The following is a 21,173-nucleotide window of genomic DNA, read 5'->3' on the forward strand; positions in this document are numbered from 1 at the left end:
GTGCCTGTGCCTGTGTATTCAAACCCAGTTGTGCTTAAACTGTATGTGACATTTGGATTACTGGTTTTTTTTTTTTTTGCCTCCAGCATTTCCCATGCCATTAACCCACCATTAATAAATCCGTATTTATTAATGACACATAGAGTTCCTCATTGCAAATGCTCCACAGTTTATTGAATCTTCTCCTTATTTGGCATTGATGTGACTTCTAGTTTTTTTTTTTTTTTTGCTATTGTAAATAATGCTGAGATGATTAGCTTTGAAGCTCTCCGATGGCTCTCCGAAGGCAGAATCCTGGAAGTTGCAAACGTCCCAGGCTCGGCAGCTGCCTGCTGTACTCTGAGCACCTTTCTTGTGGCTAAGGTGCAGCTTCTTGGGGGAGGGGAGGTTCCTGCCAGGTAAATTTCAATGAGTTGTTGCATTTGTCTTTTGCTGCATAAACAGTCGCCCAATAAGTTAGTACCTGGAAATGACAACATTTGTTTTTTTATCTCTCCCCATTGCTGTCGGTCAGGATGTGGGAAGGGCTCAGCTGGGCATTTCTGGCTCAGGGTGTCTCATGCTGTTGCGGCTGGCACAGGGGCTGGAGTAGCTGGGTGCTTGCAAGGAGACCTTATTGATATTATCCCTGGAGTCTGGCCATGTCTCCCTCTCTCTCACTGCTACCTCTCTAATGTGGGCCACCTTCATTTCTCCCCTGGATGAATGATCCCAGCTGAACACACACCGCACTGTATGGGCCAGGGGTCATTCCGAGTTCCAAGTTCTTCACATGCGCGAAGTTGCTCATTTAATCCCCACAGCAACTGAAGGAGGCAGGTGTTCTTGTGATCTCCCTTCCAGCTCATAAATGGCAGATCTGGGATTTGAACTCAAGAGCAGGCTTATTATTGGTCCTGCCACCTAACTGGTCTCCCTGTGTCTACTCTCGCCTCTCTGTCCTTCCATTCACCACCCTGTGGCCAAAGTGAGCATATTAAAGTGTAACTACATTGTGTCCATCCCTTGCTGAAACCCTGCCAATGTCTTATCGTGGTGACAATAAAATCCCAACTGCTGACCGAGTCCACCTGGTGACCGGGCCCTGCTGCCCTGCCCTTGCTGGCCTCGCCTGCCCATACCCCTCAGGACCTTGAATGAATCCTGCTCCTTTCTCAGAGCCTTCCCACAGCAGCTTTTGTTTATTTTGCCTCAGTATAACATGCCCACACCTTGCCCCTGTCAGAGTTATTACTGCTTCTTCTTCAGCTCCTAGCTCAGATGTCACTTCTTGGGGAAGCCTTCTCCACTTCTCAGGCTGGTCAGTCACTTGTCCTGTGTTCTCGGAGCACTGTATTTGAGAGCACCTATTGTTAGAGTCACTGTGTACTATTGATTTCTTTGATATCCGTCTTGCAGGGGATGCTGTTGGCATTGGGGTCCGTGCCATGGAGCCCCCTGGTGCTGTGCAGTGTGGAACCCTGCTGTCTTCCTTGCTAGAGGGGAAACTTTGTATAGACAGGATCCATTACACATATCTGCCCATTTGTCCCTGGCGGCCAACAGCGTCTGACACAGAAAAGGCACTCAATAAATATTTGTGGAATATTATTTTTTTTAATTAAAAAAAATTAATGTTTATTATTTTGAGAGAGAGAGAGGAGAGGATGAGCGGGGGAGGGGCAGAGAGAGGGAGACACAGAATCTGAAGCAGGTTCCAGGTTCTGAGCTGTCAGCACAGAGCCTGACACGGGGTTCGAACCCACCAACTGTGAGATCGTGACCCGAGCTGAAGTTGGACGCTTAACCCACTAAGCCACCTAGGTGCCCCATGGAATATTATTAATGATAGTAAGAATTAATAAGTATTACTAAGTGCTAGGCACTACATTTAGTTAATCCTCAGAATAACATTATGGGGTAGGCCCTATCGTCATCCCCTCTTTTTAGAAGAAGACACAGGCTGAGGAAGGGGAAGTCACTTGACTGCTGGACTGTTATCCTCTAGCGAGTGGAAGGTTCAACCAAGCCAGACTGGTTCCCTATAAAAAAATAGATGAAAGAAGGACCCCTCAATTCTAGCAGCTTAAAGCCAGCCAGGTGAGGGAAAGCCCAGACAGAAGTTTCAATAAAGCTTCTCAAGCAGTGGTGAGGACGTGTTTGTGTGGGAAGGGTTGTTTTCCTCCGCTAGGGAGAGAGGAAGGAGAGAGAAGGCTCCTGGACAGGAAGTGGATTTGCTTTGGGGCCACTCTCCCATTTGGACACCAGGCCTGGCTGCCTACTCTCGTGACCACAACCTCTGTCTCCCAGGCTCGCTGCACCCAAATGGAGGCCTGAGGAAAGCAGGTGGCAGCCAGGGCAGGGATGGGGTGGGACTCTAATATGTGCTGAAGTCATGCCCGAGGCCTTCGTTCTTACTTGTGTGGAAGCCTGTCCTTGACCTGATGTGTCTCCTGAGAGGCAAGGGGATAGGAGAGTTTCCATTATGGAGGTGAGGGAATGGAGAGACCCAGAGAAGTCAAGGAGTTTGTCTAAGTCCCAGAGCCAGGACCAGAACCCTGGTCTCTGGAAGCCCCTCAGCCTTCAGCACTCGTGTGTGTGTGTGTGTGTGTGTGTGTGTGTGTGTGGAGTGGGGGTGGGGGACAAAGATGATGCCTCCTTCTTCTTCAGTCCCCCCAGCTCCTCCTGACTCCTTATCCCAGCAGCGTGTCCTTCTGGAGGACAAGGCCCCCATCAAAGCTTTGTGGATGGTTCTGAAATGCCTGCCAGTCCTGGTTGTCTAGGAGTTCAGAGTCACCTCGGTGCCCACGCTCCAACCTTTGAATGCCTTGGCTTTCCTACCAGACTGTAGGCTTTCTAAGGGCTAGGCCTTGACTCCACCATCATCAGATCAGTTTTGCTGCACAGTATTTTCTGAGTCTGTGCTAATCCTGTGCTGGAGCCCAGCCCAGCCCAGCCCAGTGGTTGCTTCAGGTGCTTTGAGAAAAGCTGGTACCTGAGTGGGTCTTGGAGGAGCAGTAGGAGCGACCAGGTGGAGTCCACATCACCTTCCTCCCCGAGCCCCAGCTCTGTACCCACAGTACCTGTGGGTACAGAGCTGGGTGGGCCCTGCTGATTGATGGGGCCTCCCCACTAACCACCCCCCACCCAATCCTTAGCAGGGCTACCTAGTCCCTGAAGCTTCCAGAGGCTCCTGTCCTGGGTACCTTCCCAGCCACCCACCCCTCTGAGGCCCCAGCTTCTTTCCCTGTCTCCTTCCTCACAGGTCTGTCTGCTGGGGATTCTGTTTTGGTTGGAAAGAGGAGGCGGAGGTGTTTGCGTGTCTGGCTCTTTCCTCCTTTCTGATTCCTCCTCCCTTCCTCCCTCTTGCCTCTCAAGATGTTTCCTCCGCCAGCCTGGCCACACTCCAGCCTCTCTGCTCCTCAGTGGCCATCCTCTCCCGCCTAGGGCTTCCGTGGGCTGTGGCTTTCCCTTACTGCCTTATGTCTCCGGAGGAAGGGTCCACGGGGCACGTTTTTCAGGGTAAGGCACGTTGCCTTCTCCTTCCTCTGCTGTTTAAAACCCACATCTCCTGGGACAGCAGGTTGCAGGCCCATTCTAGGGCTGCCTCCTGCTCTGAGTGGTACTCTGGGCTCATCCCTTTCTGTCTCTGGGCCTTGGTTTCCTGGGGAGCCCATAACCTGCCCATCACATAACCTGCCTTGTGTTCATTCGGTAGTAGTTTTGTGCTCTTTGTCAAGGATCTGCACTCCAGGCGTGGGACACTGGGGAGCTGCTTCCTACAGCCTCACAGTGCCTGGAACATAGAATTTGTACTACCTTCCAGGCCCCCAACCATCTTTTCATATCCCCAGCTGTGGTCCCATCACTCCTTGACGACCCTCACCTACTCCTTCTCTGTCTGCCCCTCCTGGCAGAGGTTCACAGGGGGAAGCAGACCCACACCCAAGCCTGACGGAGCTCACCTTGAGCTTTGTATCCTCAGCACCTTGCACTGTGTCTGGAGCAGGGCAGATAATAAGTATTTGTAGAATGATCTTTGGAGGTACAGCCAGGGAAGCTGACAGTGGCGTGATAGAGGGGTGAGGATGGTCAAGGTGCTGAGGGGGCACTTCCTAGTAGAGGTGATGTGGGGTGTTTAGGGATGGGTAAGAGTTGGACAGATAGCAGGGTGGGAAGGGCATTCCAGGCAGAAGGAACAGATGGCGTGTGATCTGGGGCTTAGAGCGTGTGTAAGTGGAAAGAAGGGAGGCTGGAGAGAAGGGCCTGGATTGGGAGGAACCTCTGATCTCAGGATGGGTGTCCTGGCCTGCTGGAATGGTGCCAGCACTTAGCCCCCTCAGCTGGGTCCCAGGTCTTTGTGCTGCAGGCTGGGGTTTGTGGGGGCAGGCAGGTGGTGGAGGGGCAGGGCCCTGGAGGCTTGCCAGGCTTTCCCAGGGCTTGGGACTGTGTGAACCCAAGGCTATTGGCTCTGCTTCCCCGGGCTGAGCAGGTCATGGGATTAGAACTTGACAGGGCCAGCTGGTTGAAACAGGCTTGTGGCAACACATAAGTTTGAACCAGGTTCAGTTGTGGTCTCCGTAATTTCCTGACTGTGACTCTGGGCAAATCATTGACTTGTGTATGCAGGGGTTTCTTCTACAATAAAGATAACAGAAGCTGCCTCTCAAGATTGTTACAAAAAATTAAGATAATTTGTGCAAAGTTTTCGTTTTTCCTCCCCGCTTCTCCCTGCCTCTCCCCTTCCTCTCCACCGCACCGCCGCCCCCTCCCCCCACTCCTTCTTAGTAGGGCTGGTCCTTTCCACGTGAGGCCTGGGTATGGTGGGACGGATATGAGGCATCCTCAGCCCTGATAGCCTGCCCATAAATCTCTCCTTCCACAAAACCCTGGATTCAGAATGCCCCTGCTAAACATACGTTCCTCTGGGAAGTGGTTCTCAGTGTCTTAGGGCCATTGTATCAACCTCACCTTAGAAATGCAGCCGTTGGAAATGCATATTCCCAGGTCCACCTCACCCCTACTAAATGGGAAGACTGAAGGTGGGGCCCAGCAAGCTGGGTTGTAACAGGCCTCCTATGCGATTCTTTTTTTTTCTTTTTTAATGTTTATTTATTTATTTATTTATTTATTTATTTATTTAGAGAGCATGCAAGCAAGCTGGGAGGGGCAGAGAGAGAGAGAGAGAGAGAGAGGGAATCCCAAGCAGGCTCTGCATTATCAGTGCAGAGCCTGATGCGTGGCTCAATCCACAGTTCCTGAGATCATGACCTGAGCTGAAATCAAAACTCGGATGCTTCACTGACTGAGCCACTCAGGCGCCCCTCCTCCCATGTGATTCTGACCTATGCTCAGTGTGAGAACCACCGCCATAGGGCACTGATGCCCAAGGGCCTCTCAGAGGAGCCTGGGTTTGGGCCGGGAGTCAGAACACATGGGTGCCCAAGGGGGCTGGCTTCAGGGGTGGGCGACCTGTGCGGTCACCTAGGGCCCCAAGCTCAGGAGGACCTCTCGATTGGTTAAATGCTCTTAGGGGCCCCGCATCCTGCACTGGGCCCACAGATCATATAGCCGGTACTAGGTGCTGGTCCCAGCCATGTACCAGGTTAACTGGGTATCCTCGGGGAAGTCACTGTCTGTCCTGGTCTCATGTGCTTATCTGTCCAGGAGGATGATAACCCCCACCTCCTAGAGTAATCGTGGGGATTAAATGTGCAGCTTGGGATCAGCAGTTGGCACAGTGCCTGGCCCAAGCAAGTGGAGAGTGGCTTCCTGAGGCTGCGTGCCAGTACTGGGCATACCTCTGGGGAAACCATGGCAGCAAACAGACACTATCCTTGGCTTCATGGGGCTATTGGTCTGGAGCAGGGGGACAGCCAGAGTGCCCACTGTGAGGGATACCCTGAGAGTGCCTACGAGGGGGCCTGACCTCATCAGGGGTCACCAAAGACTTTCTGAGGAAGTGCCCAATGAGCAAATATCTGAGATAAAGTGGATGTGAACTTGGTGTGGGGGTGGACAGCCTTGTCCAGACGGAGGCAACGGCGTTACCATGTGTTTTTTTCATAGTTATTAATAACGGATCTCTGGGGAGCCGAGGGGAGGTGAGAGGGCCTGGAGGGAGGAGATGGGCTGCTGGGGCTGCAGGCAATTAGGAGGCTGCCTCAGGGCCTCATGGCAGCTCTGGGCTCCTCCTCTAGAACCAAGGCTTTAGAATAGGAACAGCCCTTGCCCAGAGACCTTCTGGAGCTGTAAGAATGTGGCCTTGCCAGCTGGTGTGGCAGGCAGGTCACTTACTCTCCACAGACCTTAGCTTCCCCTTCAGCAGGATGGGTCTCCCGGTCCCCTCAGGTGGCTGCGCAGAGGTAGAAGTCATTGCACAGAAGCCCAGCACAGTGTCGCCTGCAGGAAGAGTGCTCAGCGCCCAGTGGCTCCTCTTGCCTCCGTCAGTGTGGAAGTGGAGAGCTCAGGTTTTGATCAGGAACCCCTCTAGCCCAGGCTTGATCCCTTAGAGGAGTCCTTTCTTTAACTGGAAGGAAAATCAGACTGGTAATTTCTTTACTAGAGATGACCGCTGAGATTAAGGACTCACCAGCTGTGGGGGCCCAGAAGCAGTGGCTTTGCAGACAGCCGAGTGTCCATCTTTCTGGGTGTCCCTCCCACCCCGGCCTCAGGGCCCAGCGTTGGGGTGAAATTAAACCCGCTACATCACACAGAGGGATGAGCTCCCCCATCCAGTGCCTTGAGTTCAGGCCGTGCTCTCTCAGTGGTGACAGTGGCTCTCACTTACCGGAGGCTTCCCTGCACCCGGTCCTCTCCAGGCATTCACCAAGAAAAGCACTGTTATTATTTCCACTTTATCAGTGAGGATCAGAACGGTTTTCTCTTTGCCCAAGGTCACCCAGCTAGTGAGTGGCAGAGCCCAAAACACTGCCCCAAACTGACCTTCCTGGTGACATGCTTGGGGCCAGGGGTGAGTCACGTCCTTCTCTGGGTCTCAGTGCCACCACACATGCACTGAGGACTGGAATCCAATGTTCTCGGAGGCCTCCTCAGCCCCAGTGCCCTAGGATCTGCATTTCTGGGAGGGCCCATCCCCCTGAGAAGTTACCCCACCACACCCTGTCCCACGTCCAGGCTGCTCTTCCTTTACTGTGTAGGAAATGATCGATTCACTCAGGCCCTCTCAGTTCCAGCCTGCCAGGCCTCCTGCCACCTAGGGCTGACCTCTGGCCCTTTTCCCTCCCCCTTAGCCACAAGAAGGAATGGGTGTGGCCAAGACCTATGGTTTCTCCACCGTGAGTGCCGTGAGTGCCGTGTGGCCTGGAGCTGGCGAGGTGGGAGCCCCATGGGAGAGTCCATAGTTGCAAAGAGTTTGATGTTTCCAGGGAAACAACCAAGGTCAGTGGGGCCAGAGCGTATGGGGGGCAGGGGAGTGTAGTGGGAGGGGAGATCAGAGGGGTGGGTGGGCCCAGATTGTGAAGAGCTTGTGGGGAGCAGTGAAGGGGTTTGAGGCAGAGGAGGGACTTGACCAGGTCTGCCTGAAGAATGACTGAGAAAATGCCAGGGACAGCAGGTGCACACAGCTCAATAGCTATTAGTCATGTTTTCCTTATGTTGATCATCATGAACACCCAGATTCCACTTCTTGCCGGCTGTGAAAACTTGGGCCAGCTACTGACCCCCAGGGCCTCATCCTGCTCACCAGTCATGTGGGAAGAAGGATGAGGAGCCTTCCTCTCAGGGATTTTATCAGGAGCAAAGAGAGATAATGGGGAAATTTCACCTAATTTTGATAAATCCTGCAAGTTCTTGGCCCGCTGAGCCCAGCTACATGGCCAGCACCCCTTGTCCGTGTCCCGTGCCTCCCTGTGTCAAGTTGGGGCAGGGTAGGACTCAGTCACTGGCTCCAGAAGGCCCTAGCCACAATCCACAATCCAAGTCCTTGCAGGCAGAGCTTTAACCTTCCCCAGATCCCATCCCTACTCCTGTCCTCAACCTTGGCCCTGCAGTGGCAGACCCCTACCTCCTCCTCACACTCCCCCCTCCTCCCGCCTTGAAGCTCTGGCTGAGGGGCTCCCAGCCTTGACAGCCCGTGGAGATTCCCAGTAAGCCCAGTGTGGTGTGGAGGGGAGCGTGTAGGACCTGAGGAAGTCACGTGCTTTCCCTGAGGCTGTTTCCTCATCTGCAAAACAGGAATGGGAATACTTCCTTTATTAGTCTCCTATTGCTCCTGTAACAAATCACCACAAATTTAGCGGCCTGAAACAGCCCAGATTTATTCTCTGACGGTTCTGGAGGCCCAAAGTACTAAAGTAAGTTGGAGGGTTGTGTTCCTTCTGAGGACTCTAGGAGAGAATCCATCCCGTTGCCTTTTCTAGCTTCTAGAAGCTGCCTACGTTCTTTAGCTCCTGGTTCCACTCTCCATCTTAAAGCCAGCAGCATAGCATCTTCTAATTTCTCTCCTGATGCCTCTATCAGCACGTCCTTGCCTTTTCTGTCTCTGACCCTCCTGCCTCCCTCTTATAAGGACCTTTGTGATGGCCCTGGGTCTACCCAGGTAATGCAGGGGAAGCTCCCTATCCCCAGAACCTTAACTAAATCTCATCTGCCAAGTCCCTTTTCCCACGTAGGGTAGCATATTCACGGTTCCAGGGATTGGGGGATGTGGGCATCTTAGGGGGGGCATTCTTCAGCGTGCCACACATACCTTGCAGGGTAGTGGTAAGGATCCAATGAGACAAAGGACGTGAAAGGCTCCAACAGTGCCTGGGATGTGGCAGTCAGCTCCCAGACATACTTCCTTTCCCTCCTCTCTCTGGACCTCTGTCTCCCCATCCAGAAAAAGAGGCCCATCCCAGCTCCAGCAGTTGGATCCCACCTTATTTAGAGCCAGTGGTAAGGACAGGCAGACTGTGCTCTTACGGCAGCCTGGGCTTCATCGCAAGCAGCAGAACGGAGCCCTGCCCCCAAGACGCCCCCAGTGGCCCTCAGAAAAGCCCGTGTTCTCCTCCTCCCTCTCTGGGGCAGGCCTCTGCTGGTTCCTGGCCTGCCTCGCATTTCCCATCATTCCCAGGGATGGCTGATGGGAAAGGCTGAGCTCACTGCTCCCTGGGGATGGCGAGGGGTGGAGGGAGGAGAGGGAGAGGCTGGCGGCAGCTGCAGCTGCGAGAGAAGGGGAGAGGACAGGCTAGGAGAGGAGATTTGCAGTGGGAGAGGTCGGGGTTATCAGTGCCCTGGGGGGAGTGGGGGAGGGTAGGGCACGGCCTCCAAGCTGGGCCTCATGAAAGTTCAGATCTTTCTTGGCCTCCTTGGAAGGCTGCTCTGTCCCTCTGCTGGCCACCCTTCTGAAAGGCCCTGGGGCCCGGAGGAGGATGCTTGTATGTCGGGGATGGGAGGAGGGCATCACAGACCAGCAGGGGCAGGAAATGAGGGATCACTGACCTATGAGAATACCGCCCCCTTCAAGACAAGAGAGCCATCTCAGCCAGTGTCCCTCCCTCACTCCTACCCTCTCCCGAGAAATCAGTCACTGTTTCCCCTTGGGCTCATCATTTGTCTTCACTGGCCCTTACTTTTCTTACTTGTGCGCATGCGTGTGTGTGTGTGTGTGTGTGTGTGTGTGTGTGTGGCAGGGCAGGTAACCCCATTGTGGTATTTGAGAGTATCAATTGGGATGGTGATTTTGAAATGATTTTGAAATGTACACTCTGCTATTTAGGTTTGCGTCATTCCATGCATTTGCACGTCACTTTAATGTCCTCTCTTCTGCACCTTGATGACCTGGCAAACTCTGAATCATCCTTCCGGTCCCACCTCAGATGTCGCCTGTTCTCTGTAACTTTCAAGCCACTCCCTCTCTGGAGTTACGGTCACCTTCTTTATAACGCTCCCTCATAGTGCCTTTTGCAGATAGTTTTTGGTTTGTGCATCTGTCTCCTTTACCTGTTTCAGTTTTGGTCATGTATATGTTTCTAGGAATTTGTCCATTTCTTCCAGATTGCCCATTTTATTGGCATATGATTGCTCATAACATTCTCTTACTATTGTTTATATTTCTGCTGTGTTGGTTGTGATCTCTCCTCTTTCATTCTTGATTTTATTTATTTGGGTCCTTTCCTTTTTCTTTTTGATCGAACTGGCTACGGGATTATCAGTTTTGTTAATTCTTTCAAAGAACCAGATTCTGGTTTCATTGATCTGTTCTACTGTTTTTTCGGTTTCGATAGCATTAATTTCTGCTCTGATCCCTATTATTTCCTATCTTCTTCTGGTTTTGGGTTTTATTTGCTGTTCTTTTTCCAGCTCCTTAAGGCGTAAGGTTAGGTTGTGTATCCGAGATCTTTCTTCCTTCTTTAGGAAGGCCTGGATTGCTATATACTTTCGTCTTATGACCACCTTTGCTGTGTCTCAGAGGTTTTGGGTTGTGGTATTATCATTTTCATTGACTTCCATATACTTTTTAATTTCCTCTTTTACTGCTTGGTTAGCCCATTCATTCTTTAGTAGGATGTTCTTCAGTCTCCAAGTATTTGTTACCTTTCCAAATTTTTTCCTGTGGTTGATTTCAAGTTTCGTAGCGTTGTGGTCTGAAAATATGCACGGTATGATCTCGATCTTTTTGTACTTACTTAGGGCTGATTTGTGTCCCAGTATATGATCTACTCTGGAAAACGTTCCATGTGCACTGGAGAAGAATGTATATTCTGCTGCTTTAGGATGAAATGTTCTGAATATATCTGTTAAGTTCATCTGGTCCAGTGTGTCATTCAAAGCCATTGTTTCCTTGTTGATTTTTTGATTAGATGATCTGTCCATTGCTGTGAGTGGGCTGTTGAAGTCTCCTACTATTATGGTGTTACTATCATTGAGTTTCTTTATGTTTGTGATTAATTGATTTATATATTTGGGTGCTCCCACACGTGGTGCATGAATGTTTACAATTGTTAGGCCTTCTTGGTGGATAGACCCTTTAAGTATAATATAATGTCTGTCTCCCCTACCATATGTGGGCAATACATTCACTACAGACCCCTCTGCTTGTCAAGGTCCCTGGAGTTGTGGTAGAACAGAGGCAGGCTAGCAGAGGCACTAAGGGAGCTGGCCTCCTGGGATCTGACCTGGGCAAGGTCTCCATGTGTCAGTCCAGTCCTTAGAATTGAGCAGGCCCCCGTGACCCTTTCCGTCAGATGTACAAGCATCTAGGTTGGGCGGGTGGAGCTGGTTGGGAAGTTGTCAGTGCAGACAGATCGGTGGCTAAAGAACAGGCCAGCACTGTTCCTCCTGGCAGGCTTCTCAAAATTCCCCAGACAACGGAGGGGAATCAGCATGAGGAGTGGGTGGAGAATTTGGGGTGGGTGTGAGGGTGTGGATTACCAAGCCCCAGGGTGTGGTTTGGGGAGAAGTTCAGAGACACCCCCAGTGCTCCTTCCTGCTTCTGCCTCGCGGAGGACAGCTGCTCTTGGCTGGCCTTGCCGTGCCCACCTTATCCGTAGGCCTCTGTGTTCTTGGAAATAATGGAAATTCATTTCTTAAAAATGCTTGATATTTCAGCCTTGTTCTCCTAACATGCCTTTGTCTCTGACCTCCAAGGAGCTCCTCATACCCATTATCTCCTCTCAGCTGCCCGGGCCCATCAAGGTAACGTGACCCCCATTGAGAGCTGGTGAGCCAGCTGAGGCCAAGATGGGCTGAAACCTGCCCAAGACCACCCAGTGAGTCTGATTATTGTGGTGGTGGTGGTGGTGGTTAGTGTTTACACCCCTTGTACAGAGCTCTTGGTGCCAGGGCCTCATTTAACACTCCAGACAGCTGAAGTGCAGGCTGATGAAGCAACAGTCGCCTGACCCCAAGCCCTGAACTCCGTTGCGAGGCCCCTTCTCTGGGCCAAACACAGCCCCGCCCTGGAACAGCTCCCAACCTGGGCAGGGCAGACATCTGATGGACCAGGCCCACCAAGGAGGTGTAGGAGATAGGCACCCTCAGGGGAGAAAAATGCCTTTTCTTCCTTGAGTTGGCCTCAAGATTAAGCAGGATAAATATGCGAAGTCCCTAGCACCTAAGACATAAATGATAAATCTTAAAACCATTGCCATTGTCAGTTTTTCTTGTTTTCTAAGTTTTAATAAAACTACTCAAAGTTTCTAAAGAACTATGATTTTGAGATAACCGAGAAGCACATGTTTTACCTTTGTCATACTACTCTTTGAGAGAACTTCTTACCTCCTGACCATACCACGATAAGTCTGATAATGAATGTATTTGGTTTGGAACACAGGATAAATTGTATCTTTCAAAACGATCGAATTCTTTTAAAATTCAGAAGTATTGGGGCGCCTTGGTGGCTCAGTTGGCTGAGTGGCTGACTTTGGCTCGGGTCACGATCTCACGATTCATGAGTTCGAGCCCCGCATCAGGCTCAGATCCTCTGTCCTTCTTTCTCTGCCCCTCCCCTGCCCCCTCTCTCTCTCTCTCTCTCTCTCTCTCTCAAAAATAAATAAATAAATAAATAAATAAATAAATAAATAAATACACAAACATTTAAAAAACTTCAGAGGCATTGTTATTATATTTTTACTTCTTAATTTCTCAAGCAGATGGTTTGAGCTGCTTCCATTTCTTTTCTGCTCTGTGACTTTGGGCAAGTTACTCACTACCCTTTCTGTGTCTAAGTTTCTTCCTATGTAGAGTGTGAAGAGGAAGAGTATCTACCTTACAGGGTTCTTGTGAGGATTAAATGAGTTGATACAGTGTTTAGAAAAGTGCTGGGCTTGTATTAAACATGATAAACATCACTTATAACAACAATAATAGTTCTTAATAAGAAAATATACCCAGATTAAGTTACCAGATTAAGGTAGCTTTTCAGTGAACATGTATTCAGCTAACATTTACTGAGTGCTGGCCCTGGGCTTGTTTGGGCCTTGGTCTTGGGGCTCCAGTGTTCTGTCACTCTGCTCAGTGGCCTGGGTCCCCAGCTCCATTTCCACCCCTTGCTCCTAGCCCCGAGGGCCCTGGGTGTGAAGCTCATAGACAGTGTCATCAAAGCACTTTGTGGATCAATGCTAACTAATAGCAGCTCCCTGGAGCTGGCACACGTAGGGAAAAGGATTGTGAAGGCGGCTTGGACCAGGCTCAGGGACGGCACCCGGCACTCGGGGCGGCCAGTGATGTCCTCTGGGCGGGACCTGGGAAGGGCCCTGCTGTCCTTCCTCTCCTGTGCCTCCTGCCACTTCAGCCAGCAGTAGGTGATGGTAGAGTTTGGAGATTGGGGGTGGGAGGGGTGATAGCGGCCACAGGGGGAAGAGGTTTGCCCAGCTGGTGGCAGAGCCAGGAGCAGAGACCCATCCAGCCCACATGTCTGGTCACATCCAGGCCAGGGCTGGCCTGACCGGGCGTCCTCTTCTCAGGGCTCTCCTAGTCGCCCCCTTCAAAATTTCTTGAGAAGTCTACATTCCTGGGTTGGGACAGACGGCCAGTGGCCTCTGCCCAGACACGTGGCCATCTTAAGTATGGCAAGGCAGCTTTGGTTCAGTTGAGGGCATGAATGGGAACTTGGCATGGGTCCCTGTGCAAGGAGGATTGGGCAAGACTCCCCCCAGTTCTGCCCCAGGGGAAGCCCTTCTCTGTGTCTTAGACTGAGCTAAAGTCTGTTCTGAGGACTGTTGTGGGGGCAGCAGGTGGGAGTGTGCCCTCTGAGAGCTCCTAGTCTAATGGAGGAGGCATGGCCCCATCCCCCTGGAAAGAGACTCCTGTCGGATGGGGGGAATGTGGCTTCTATTTCCTGGGGCTCCCTATTTAAAATGGAGGGAACTAGCCCTCTTATCCTCTGGCAGCTCCATGTTTAAGGAAAGAGGCATGATCTTTGTCCTGCAGGAACTCCTGTGATGGAAAGTCATAGCCATTTCCCTAAGGGAAATCTTTATCTGATAGAGGAGATCTGCCCTCTGCCCTCAGGAAGGCCTCTGTCTGATGGGGTAGGCTCATCTTGTCCTTTCACTCAAGAAGCCCCATTTTATGGCCTCTGCCTTTGTCTCTCTCCTCCCTGCTTCCCACCCCCTGCCTGATTTATGGGGAGCCCAGATCTACAGGCACCAGCCACAGAAAGCTGGGCAGAGTAATGGGCTCAACTGCTGTGGGGCAGGGAGGAAGGGGAGAAGGGGGACTATAGAAGGACTCCATAGCAAGTGAGGGTGACATGGAAGGCTTCCCAGTGGAGGTGCCTTTATGGGACAGTCTTATGGACAGGAGGTGCCTGGCTGTGATGAGACTCCACTGGAGATAGAGGGTTGAGGCTCTTCCAGGCTGGGAAGGGACACTTGAGAGGTCACTCCAGAGAGCCCCTGTCTTCATGCAGGCCTGACTGCTTGGTGTGGGGGGGAAGGGTCCCAGGGAGACCCTCACCCTCTGACTGCACAGTCTGAGTGTTGCCAGCCCAGAGACATCCGCCCTCCAAGGCCTGACTGAGAAGCCCAGAGGAGGAGAGGAAACAGGACGCGTATCAGGAACGCCTTTTCCTTTTCTTTGTAACTAACCCCCTCACTCGGGGCCGGCAAGAGCTGATCCTGAAGGGCCTGCCCTGGCCTGGCTGCTGCTGCCTGCAGCCCCCTGCTCTGGGTCTAACACAGCCTTACCTGTCTGTGCCCACCCACCCCCACCCCGCCCTCCTTGGCTGCAGCTTCTGGGCCAGTCCCTTAACTTCGCCAAAACTCAGGACTCTCATCTGTAAAATGGGGTAAGACTTCCTCTCTGCCTCACAGGGAAGTTTGGGTGTTTTGGGGTTTTTTTTTGTCTCTTTGTAGGATTTACATAATTTTTTCCTTTATTCATGAGATGTGCATTGAGCACCTCTGATCTTTGCAGTGGGCAGGGGCAGAGAACCTAGGCAAGGAACAGGTGTGGACAGACGGAAAGTCTGTTTGGGACTTGTCTGAGGAGTTGAGGGACATCTGAGTAGAGATGTCACAAGGCTGGCGGGTGTGGGGGCAGAGAGGGTCTGGCTGGAGGTAGAGGTTTGGACTTAACCAGCATCTAGTAGCAGCCAAGTGACTGAGTGGGTGGAGTCACCCAGGGACTGCTTGTCATGAGCTCTGGGAAGGGGTGGAGGCCAGACCCTGGAGGCCACAGCCAGCTGGGCTCAGCTGACAGAGAGCTGGGCACAGAGCAGGGGTAAGGAACCACTCAGCCGGGGTTCCAGAGGCCAAGAGGAATGGGCACTGAGACAGGACCACTGGATGGTATTCCTGGGGTGGGGGGGGTTGAGCCATTCACCTTAGCAGGCTGGTAGGGAGGTGGTGTGTGGGGGAGGGGGGGCCACAGAGGCTGAGGAGGGAGTAAAGGTGAAGGTACTGAGACATCGAAGACTGTGGTCAGTCAGGTTGGCATTCTTTTACTGTTCTCATTCTATAAGTTCTCTGCTAGCTAGAAGGCTACTTACATGTGTATTTCTGTGGTGTGTGTTTGGCATGGGGGGGGGTGTTGTGCGTGAGTTGTGTGTTTCAGTTGCACATTGTGCTTATATTTGTGTGAGTGGTCTGTCTGCAGTGTGTCTAAGTGTCTGTGGGGTACATGGGCGCCTGAGGTGCAAAGCAGGTATGGTATATGTGTGCGGTGTAGGGGAGTGTGATGTGTGTGTGTTTTCTACGCGTGTGGTGTGTGTGACGTCTGTAGGTATAATGTGGAGGATGTGCGGTGTGTGTGTGGTATCTCTGGATATGTGTGGAGTGTGTGTGTCTGTGTGTGTGTGTGCGATGTGCATGGTGTGTGTCCGTGTATGAGATGTGTACTTTGTGCGTGTCGCCACGTTTAGATCCTTGTTCCACACCGTGTATAGCAGGCTGGTGCTGAGCCATCTACCTGGGTTGGAAACTTAGAGGCATTTACCAGCCTTGTGAATTCCCTTCTCTGTTTAGGGCTCTGCCCAGTGGCGTACTGGTAACAAGTGGCTGTTCAGGAAAAAAACAGGGGGTGGGGGTGGGGATGGTGTAGTAATTGCCAATTTCTGTGGTGTAAATTCTCCCACCAAGGATTTCACACTATTAAAGTGGTGTCATCGAACACGGACTTGGGAAGAGATGCACGGTAGGGCACCATTATACGTTAGTCCCACCATACGGATCTAGTGGGCATCAATAGCCTCAAGAGCATCGTAGGGAAATTTAGTGAAATAGTAGCAAGTGGTAAGCTTTGATTATGTCTTCCCTTTGTTTTTCATATCGTTTTTTTTAACTTACATAAGCTTAGATCTGGATTTCTCACCATCAGTACCACAACCATTTGGGCTGCCAATTCCTTGTTGGAGATGGGAAGGGGGGTGACCTGTGCATTGTGCAGGCAGCGTCCCTGACCTCCACCCACTGGATGCCAGTAGCACCCCTCCTCCAAGTTGTGACCACCCAAAATGTCTCCAGACATTTCAAGTTGTCCCCCACGGGGCACATTCACCCTCAGTGGCGAGCCTTGGCGATGGCTGTGTTTAACCACCAGCTCGCAAAATCTACAAACACGGCAGTAGGCTCTTATGAGCCTATAGGAGCCCCCTCCAGCACATCAAGGACACTATGTCTGGCTAAATGTAGGGCATGGGCTTTTCCCCCTAGAATTCTTTCTCAGAAAAGAGCCGCCACCTTAGGCCATAACTTACGGTCTGAACAGAGCCCCAGACCCCAGAGGGCTCTCAGCCTTTGACCCGCCCCCAAGGTGGTCGACAGAGTGGGTGAGGCGTTGCCATGGTGATCTGTTCTGATGTTTAATGAAACGTAAGAGGAGGAAAAAAGTAATGCTTCTGAATTAATATCTCATTTTCATATGTTATTCTATAACCCGGAAGTCTGTATGTTCAGACTGGCAAAACAAAACACCAAACCCAGACAAATGAAACTTTAAATGAAGTCTTCCGCTGGGACAATCTGACCCCCTGTGTCTGGGGCCACCCTGTGTGGCCCGGGCCCCTGCTGAGGCCCATGCGGCGCGTCCCATCCTGCAGGCCAGGCTGCCCACCTCTGACTGGCCACTTGGCCCAAGTCCTATTTTTCCCCAGCTTCAAGCTCAGGGTTTGGCTCTCCTCGATTCATTCATTCAAAGTATTTACTTAGCACTGACTATGTACCAAGGAAAATGAATGACTGAAGGAAGAGGTTTCTGCTCTCTGCATTTTTTCAGCATTCCGTGACTGTCACTGAGGCGAGGAGAGGCGCAGGCCCATGTGGATGCTGAGGGGACACGGGCGCTGGAGAGAGGAGAAGAGGGGAGGGGCGGTAATGTGTGTGGGTGGCTGTCTTATGCCTGGAACCGAGCTAGACATCGTCCATCGTCTCATCCCACCCGCCCGCCGTGCTTCTGAGGGAGGGTCTGTGTATTTATGGAACGTCTGCCTCCCTGCTCCAGAGTGTAGGTGCCCTGAGGACAGGGTGCAGGGGCCTGTACCTGCAGGAGATAAGAACAGTGCCAGGCCCAGAGACTGGAAGATAAAAGGGAGAAAAGAAAGGAGGGAAGTCAGAAAGATGGATGGAAAGAGGAGAGAAGGGAAGGAGGGAGGGGAGAGGCGCAAGCAAAGCCCCTCTGGAGATGAGAGGACTCAGGGCAAAGGCACTGACTGAAGCAGTCAGGGAAGGCTTCTTGGATGAGGTGACATAGGGAAGAAAGGATTGCCGTTGGGAGAACCGAAGGAGAAGCTTCTATAGAAAGAATAAATAGGGCATGTCCCCAGAGGTATCTGAAATGTGAGGGTCTAAACTGGGAAGAGAACATTATATTATAAACTATTATTTTCCATCTGAGACTGGGAGGAAGACAAAAAACTTCCCTGTCTCCAGCAAGGGTAACATAACCATCTCTTCCCACCCCAAGGCCTTCTCACTTGAGGGACATTTAGGCAGGAACTGTCCCCTGGGCACCAAAAGCAAGGCACAGTGTTGGCCAGTGGAAAGGTGGTAACAATAATCATATTACCAATGATGTTGGCTTCATTTGATCAATTCCCTACTGTGTACCAAGTCTTTCTATGTGCCTTCAACCTGTGAGGTAGATATCACCCCAATATTCCAGATGAGGGAAAGTATGCCTCAGAGAGGTATTAAACTGGCCTGAGGTCACACAGGACTCAGGCAGGGTCTGCTTGCTTTTAGGGTCTGCACTGTTTCCTGCGCCAGCAGCCCTCCCTTCCCTCTCTCAACCTTAGAGAAGACTGGAGAATGTTCAGGTGCTGTCTGCGGGCTCTTTGGGGTCCAGCTGCCAGCCCACTCACTGAAATTTTTATTAGCCCTTGACTTTCAGGTCTCCAGCTTCTTAGGTTACCAGCAAATGGGCCATGCTCCTCCGTTAAGAAACTCTCCCCTCAGTTCACGGCCACCTGGTGGCTTCCCTCCTTCCTCACCCTGCACCCCCTGGAAATCTCCACAAGTATGGATCATGGCCGGAAAAGCGAACATGTGAATGCAGACAGGGGACTGGAAGAATTGCTGTGTGCCCAGAAGCCAATGTGAAGCCCAGAGCCTGGGAGCTTGACTTGGTCAGGGCCCCCGTCCACCACCCCTCACCTCTCAGCCCTGCCAGGCATGCCACCCTGTGCCCAGAGAGCCATGCAGAAGCCCAAAGGAGCCGTGCTTGGTTTTGAGCTGCAGTACAACAGGAGCACCGACAACCGGGGGCTCTCTCCTCCCTGTGACTCTGCACTCCGGGCCCCGGCACAAGACTCTTCCCTCCCTTGGGGTGTGATTTCTCCATTTGGCAAATGGAGCAGCCTGTAGCGTGCTCCCTCAGGCTCTCCAAATCTGTGAAATGAGGGTGACATTTCCTGTCTTCCTGTCTCCTTCCCCCTTCCGGGCTGTCCTGACAAGCAGGTGCACTAATGGTGGGTAAACAGGCAGGCAATGTTCTGACACAGGGAGGGCTTTTCAATTCTGGCAGAGCAGACAAGCTCGTACACAAATAACTCTGCTACCAGGGAGTGTGTGATAAGGGCCCTAGAAACCTCTTTGCTGCCATAGCCACCTGCTCCTCACGCCTCCCTGCTCCCTGATGACTGCTCTCACACCCAAAAAGTGGGTCAAAATGTAGGGCAGAAGGAATGCCCCCTTGTGTGGTCCCCACCCTACCCAACTGAGTCATGATTGCTATTGGGGCAGAGGTGGAGGAAACTTATGGGGTTAGGGCACGTCTTCGTCCAAAATACAGCCCTGGCCAGTCATTCTCCCTCCCCCAAATGCCCATGGCTCCCTGTTGCCTTCTGGTTATGGTCCAAGTCCCTTAGCTTGGCATTGTCAAGACCCTTCACACCTAGCCCAGGGCCTGGCGCGTAGAAGTGCTCTGTGAGTATCTGGGCGGGGAATGGACCCTTCTCTGGCCCATCCTCCTCCCTGGTGCTCATCCCAGGCACACAGGACACACTTCAGCCACACCAGGCTGCCTGCTGTCTCCCAAGCACCCCGTGGACTCAGCCACCTCTTCATCCCTGAATGTTCTTCAAGGCCTTTCTCATTGCTGCCTCCTCCCTTGAAGACCTTCCTGCCTTGCCAGACAGAACCACACAATCCCACTTACAAGGTACTATTATTGTGTGAATGGTTAGAAGTGTGGTCTCTAGAGCCAGACCGCCTCGGCTCCAGTGTCTAGCCCTGCCCCTTACTGGCTGTGTGACCTTGGGAAAATTTGACTCTCTCTCTGTGCCTCGGTTTCCCCATTGCTGAAACGGGGATGTAGTCGCACCTCCTCTTAAGGTTGTTGGAGGAACAAATGAGTTCATCTTTATGACACGCTTACTTAGAGCAGCAACTGGCACCTGGTTTCTCTCCTGTGTGAGTTTTCTGATGTTGACTGAAGACTGAGTAATATTTGAAGGTCTTCCCACATTCACTGTATTCATAGCATTTTTCCCCACGACGAACTTTCCGATGCTCATAAAGGAATGAACTGTTCCCAGCGCTTCCTCAGTTCACTGGTCGTGAATGCACACTCGTGAATAGTCTCTCCAGGATGAGGTTCCCGCTGTTGAGTAAGACGCGTTTCGTTTAAATGATTTCCCATAGGCGGCTCATTCATGGGCTTTCTCTCCTATGTGTATTTTCTGACACTGACTTCATGACTTTGGATAAGTTATTTATTGGAGTCTTAGGTCTAAAAAATGGGAATATTCAGATGGAATAACATAGTATCTCAAAGCGTGTGAATTGCTTAGCACTGTACCTGACTCCTAAGGAGAGCTTAGTACACCGTGGTCATCGTGCTTGGTGGCTTTCTCTAACTGGGCTGTATACCAGGGTCATTCATCAGCAGGGATGATGAATTGTTCACCTTAGTGCCCCCAGAGCCTGGCAGTAGTAGGGGCAGTGTGCATGTGGGTAGGTGAGTGGTAAGTGGGAGAACTTTATCAAAGCTGAGCAGGGGCCCATTTTAGATACATCGGTTGTATTCCTGACTCAGCCTGACGGGGGCTGGGACACTGCCCCTGTGAAGCATTTTCTAAGCCTGGTGCCCATTGATCCTGACAGCCAAAGAGAAGTATAGACAGAAGAAGAAATCTCTAGAGTCTGCTCACCTAGAGCAAAGGATCATCACCAACCACCATCTTTTTAAACCTTCTCCATCCTCACTGTTGACAGTGTTCTCTTAGAGCATTTGTTCATTCAGCAACATTCAACCCATATTTATTTACAGAGCCCCTACTGTGCTCCAAGAACCATGCTGTGCCCTGGGGATCCAGTGTCAATAACACAAATGAGATCTGTGCTCTCATTCATGTTAAGTGAAGCAGAAAGTGAGCAAACAAACCATCACAAAGTGTGGGAGATGCTGTGACTCCCCACTGGGTGTGGGACTTAGAGGGAGTCAGGGAAGGCTTCCTGGAGAAAGAAATAGCTGAGCAGAAGACAGCACAGCAGGCCTGGGAGGGATCATATCACAGATTTATGGACTCTGGATTGTAAAATTGCAGAAGGAGAGACTCTAACATCAAAGGATTCAGAGTAATAGGATCCATATTTCTCTACTTTACTAGCAATGTTTTTTTTTTTTTTTTCCAGCCTCTCCTTTCACCAAGACCTGAGACATATCTTGTTAGGGAAAACCTGGCGTCTTTGCAAAGTAATTTATGCTTATTATACAACATAGGAAAATAAGATGTATCAAGGAGTGGGTTGGTGGGTGGAGGGAGTCTCCTCCAACCCCTGTTAATATTTAGTATTAGGGTTTGTTTTAGT

At 51.4% G+C, this 21,173-nt stretch overlaps 1 protein-coding gene across 7 annotated transcripts in view; it reads left to right on the forward strand.

The window, feature by feature from the left end:
* Window positions 1–21,173, forward strand: part of ARRB1 (arrestin beta 1) — a 75,493-nt gene that overhangs the window by 22,595 nt on the left and 31,725 nt on the right. Inside the window, exon 2 of one of the 7 annotated variants that reach the window (XM_042959230.1) lies at window positions 7,233–7,380. The exons of 4 other annotated variants lie outside the window; for them this stretch is intronic. In XM_042959230.1, coding sequence (XP_042815164.1) covers window positions 7,328–7,380 — 53 coding nt within the window. In that variant the 5' untranslated portion in view covers window positions 7,233–7,327. Of the gene's footprint in view, window positions 1–7,232; window positions 7,381–15,704; window positions 19,522–21,173 lie in introns of those variants that run through there. 2 more of the 7 variants (XM_042959228.1, XM_042959223.1) reach the window with 2 other exon arrangements.

This window comes from Panthera tigris, chromosome D1, assembly GCF_018350195.1.
Source record: "Panthera tigris isolate Pti1 chromosome D1, P.tigris_Pti1_mat1.1, whole genome shotgun sequence".
In the NCBI taxonomy this organism is placed as follows: domain Eukaryota; kingdom Metazoa; phylum Chordata; class Mammalia; order Carnivora; family Felidae; genus Panthera; species Panthera tigris.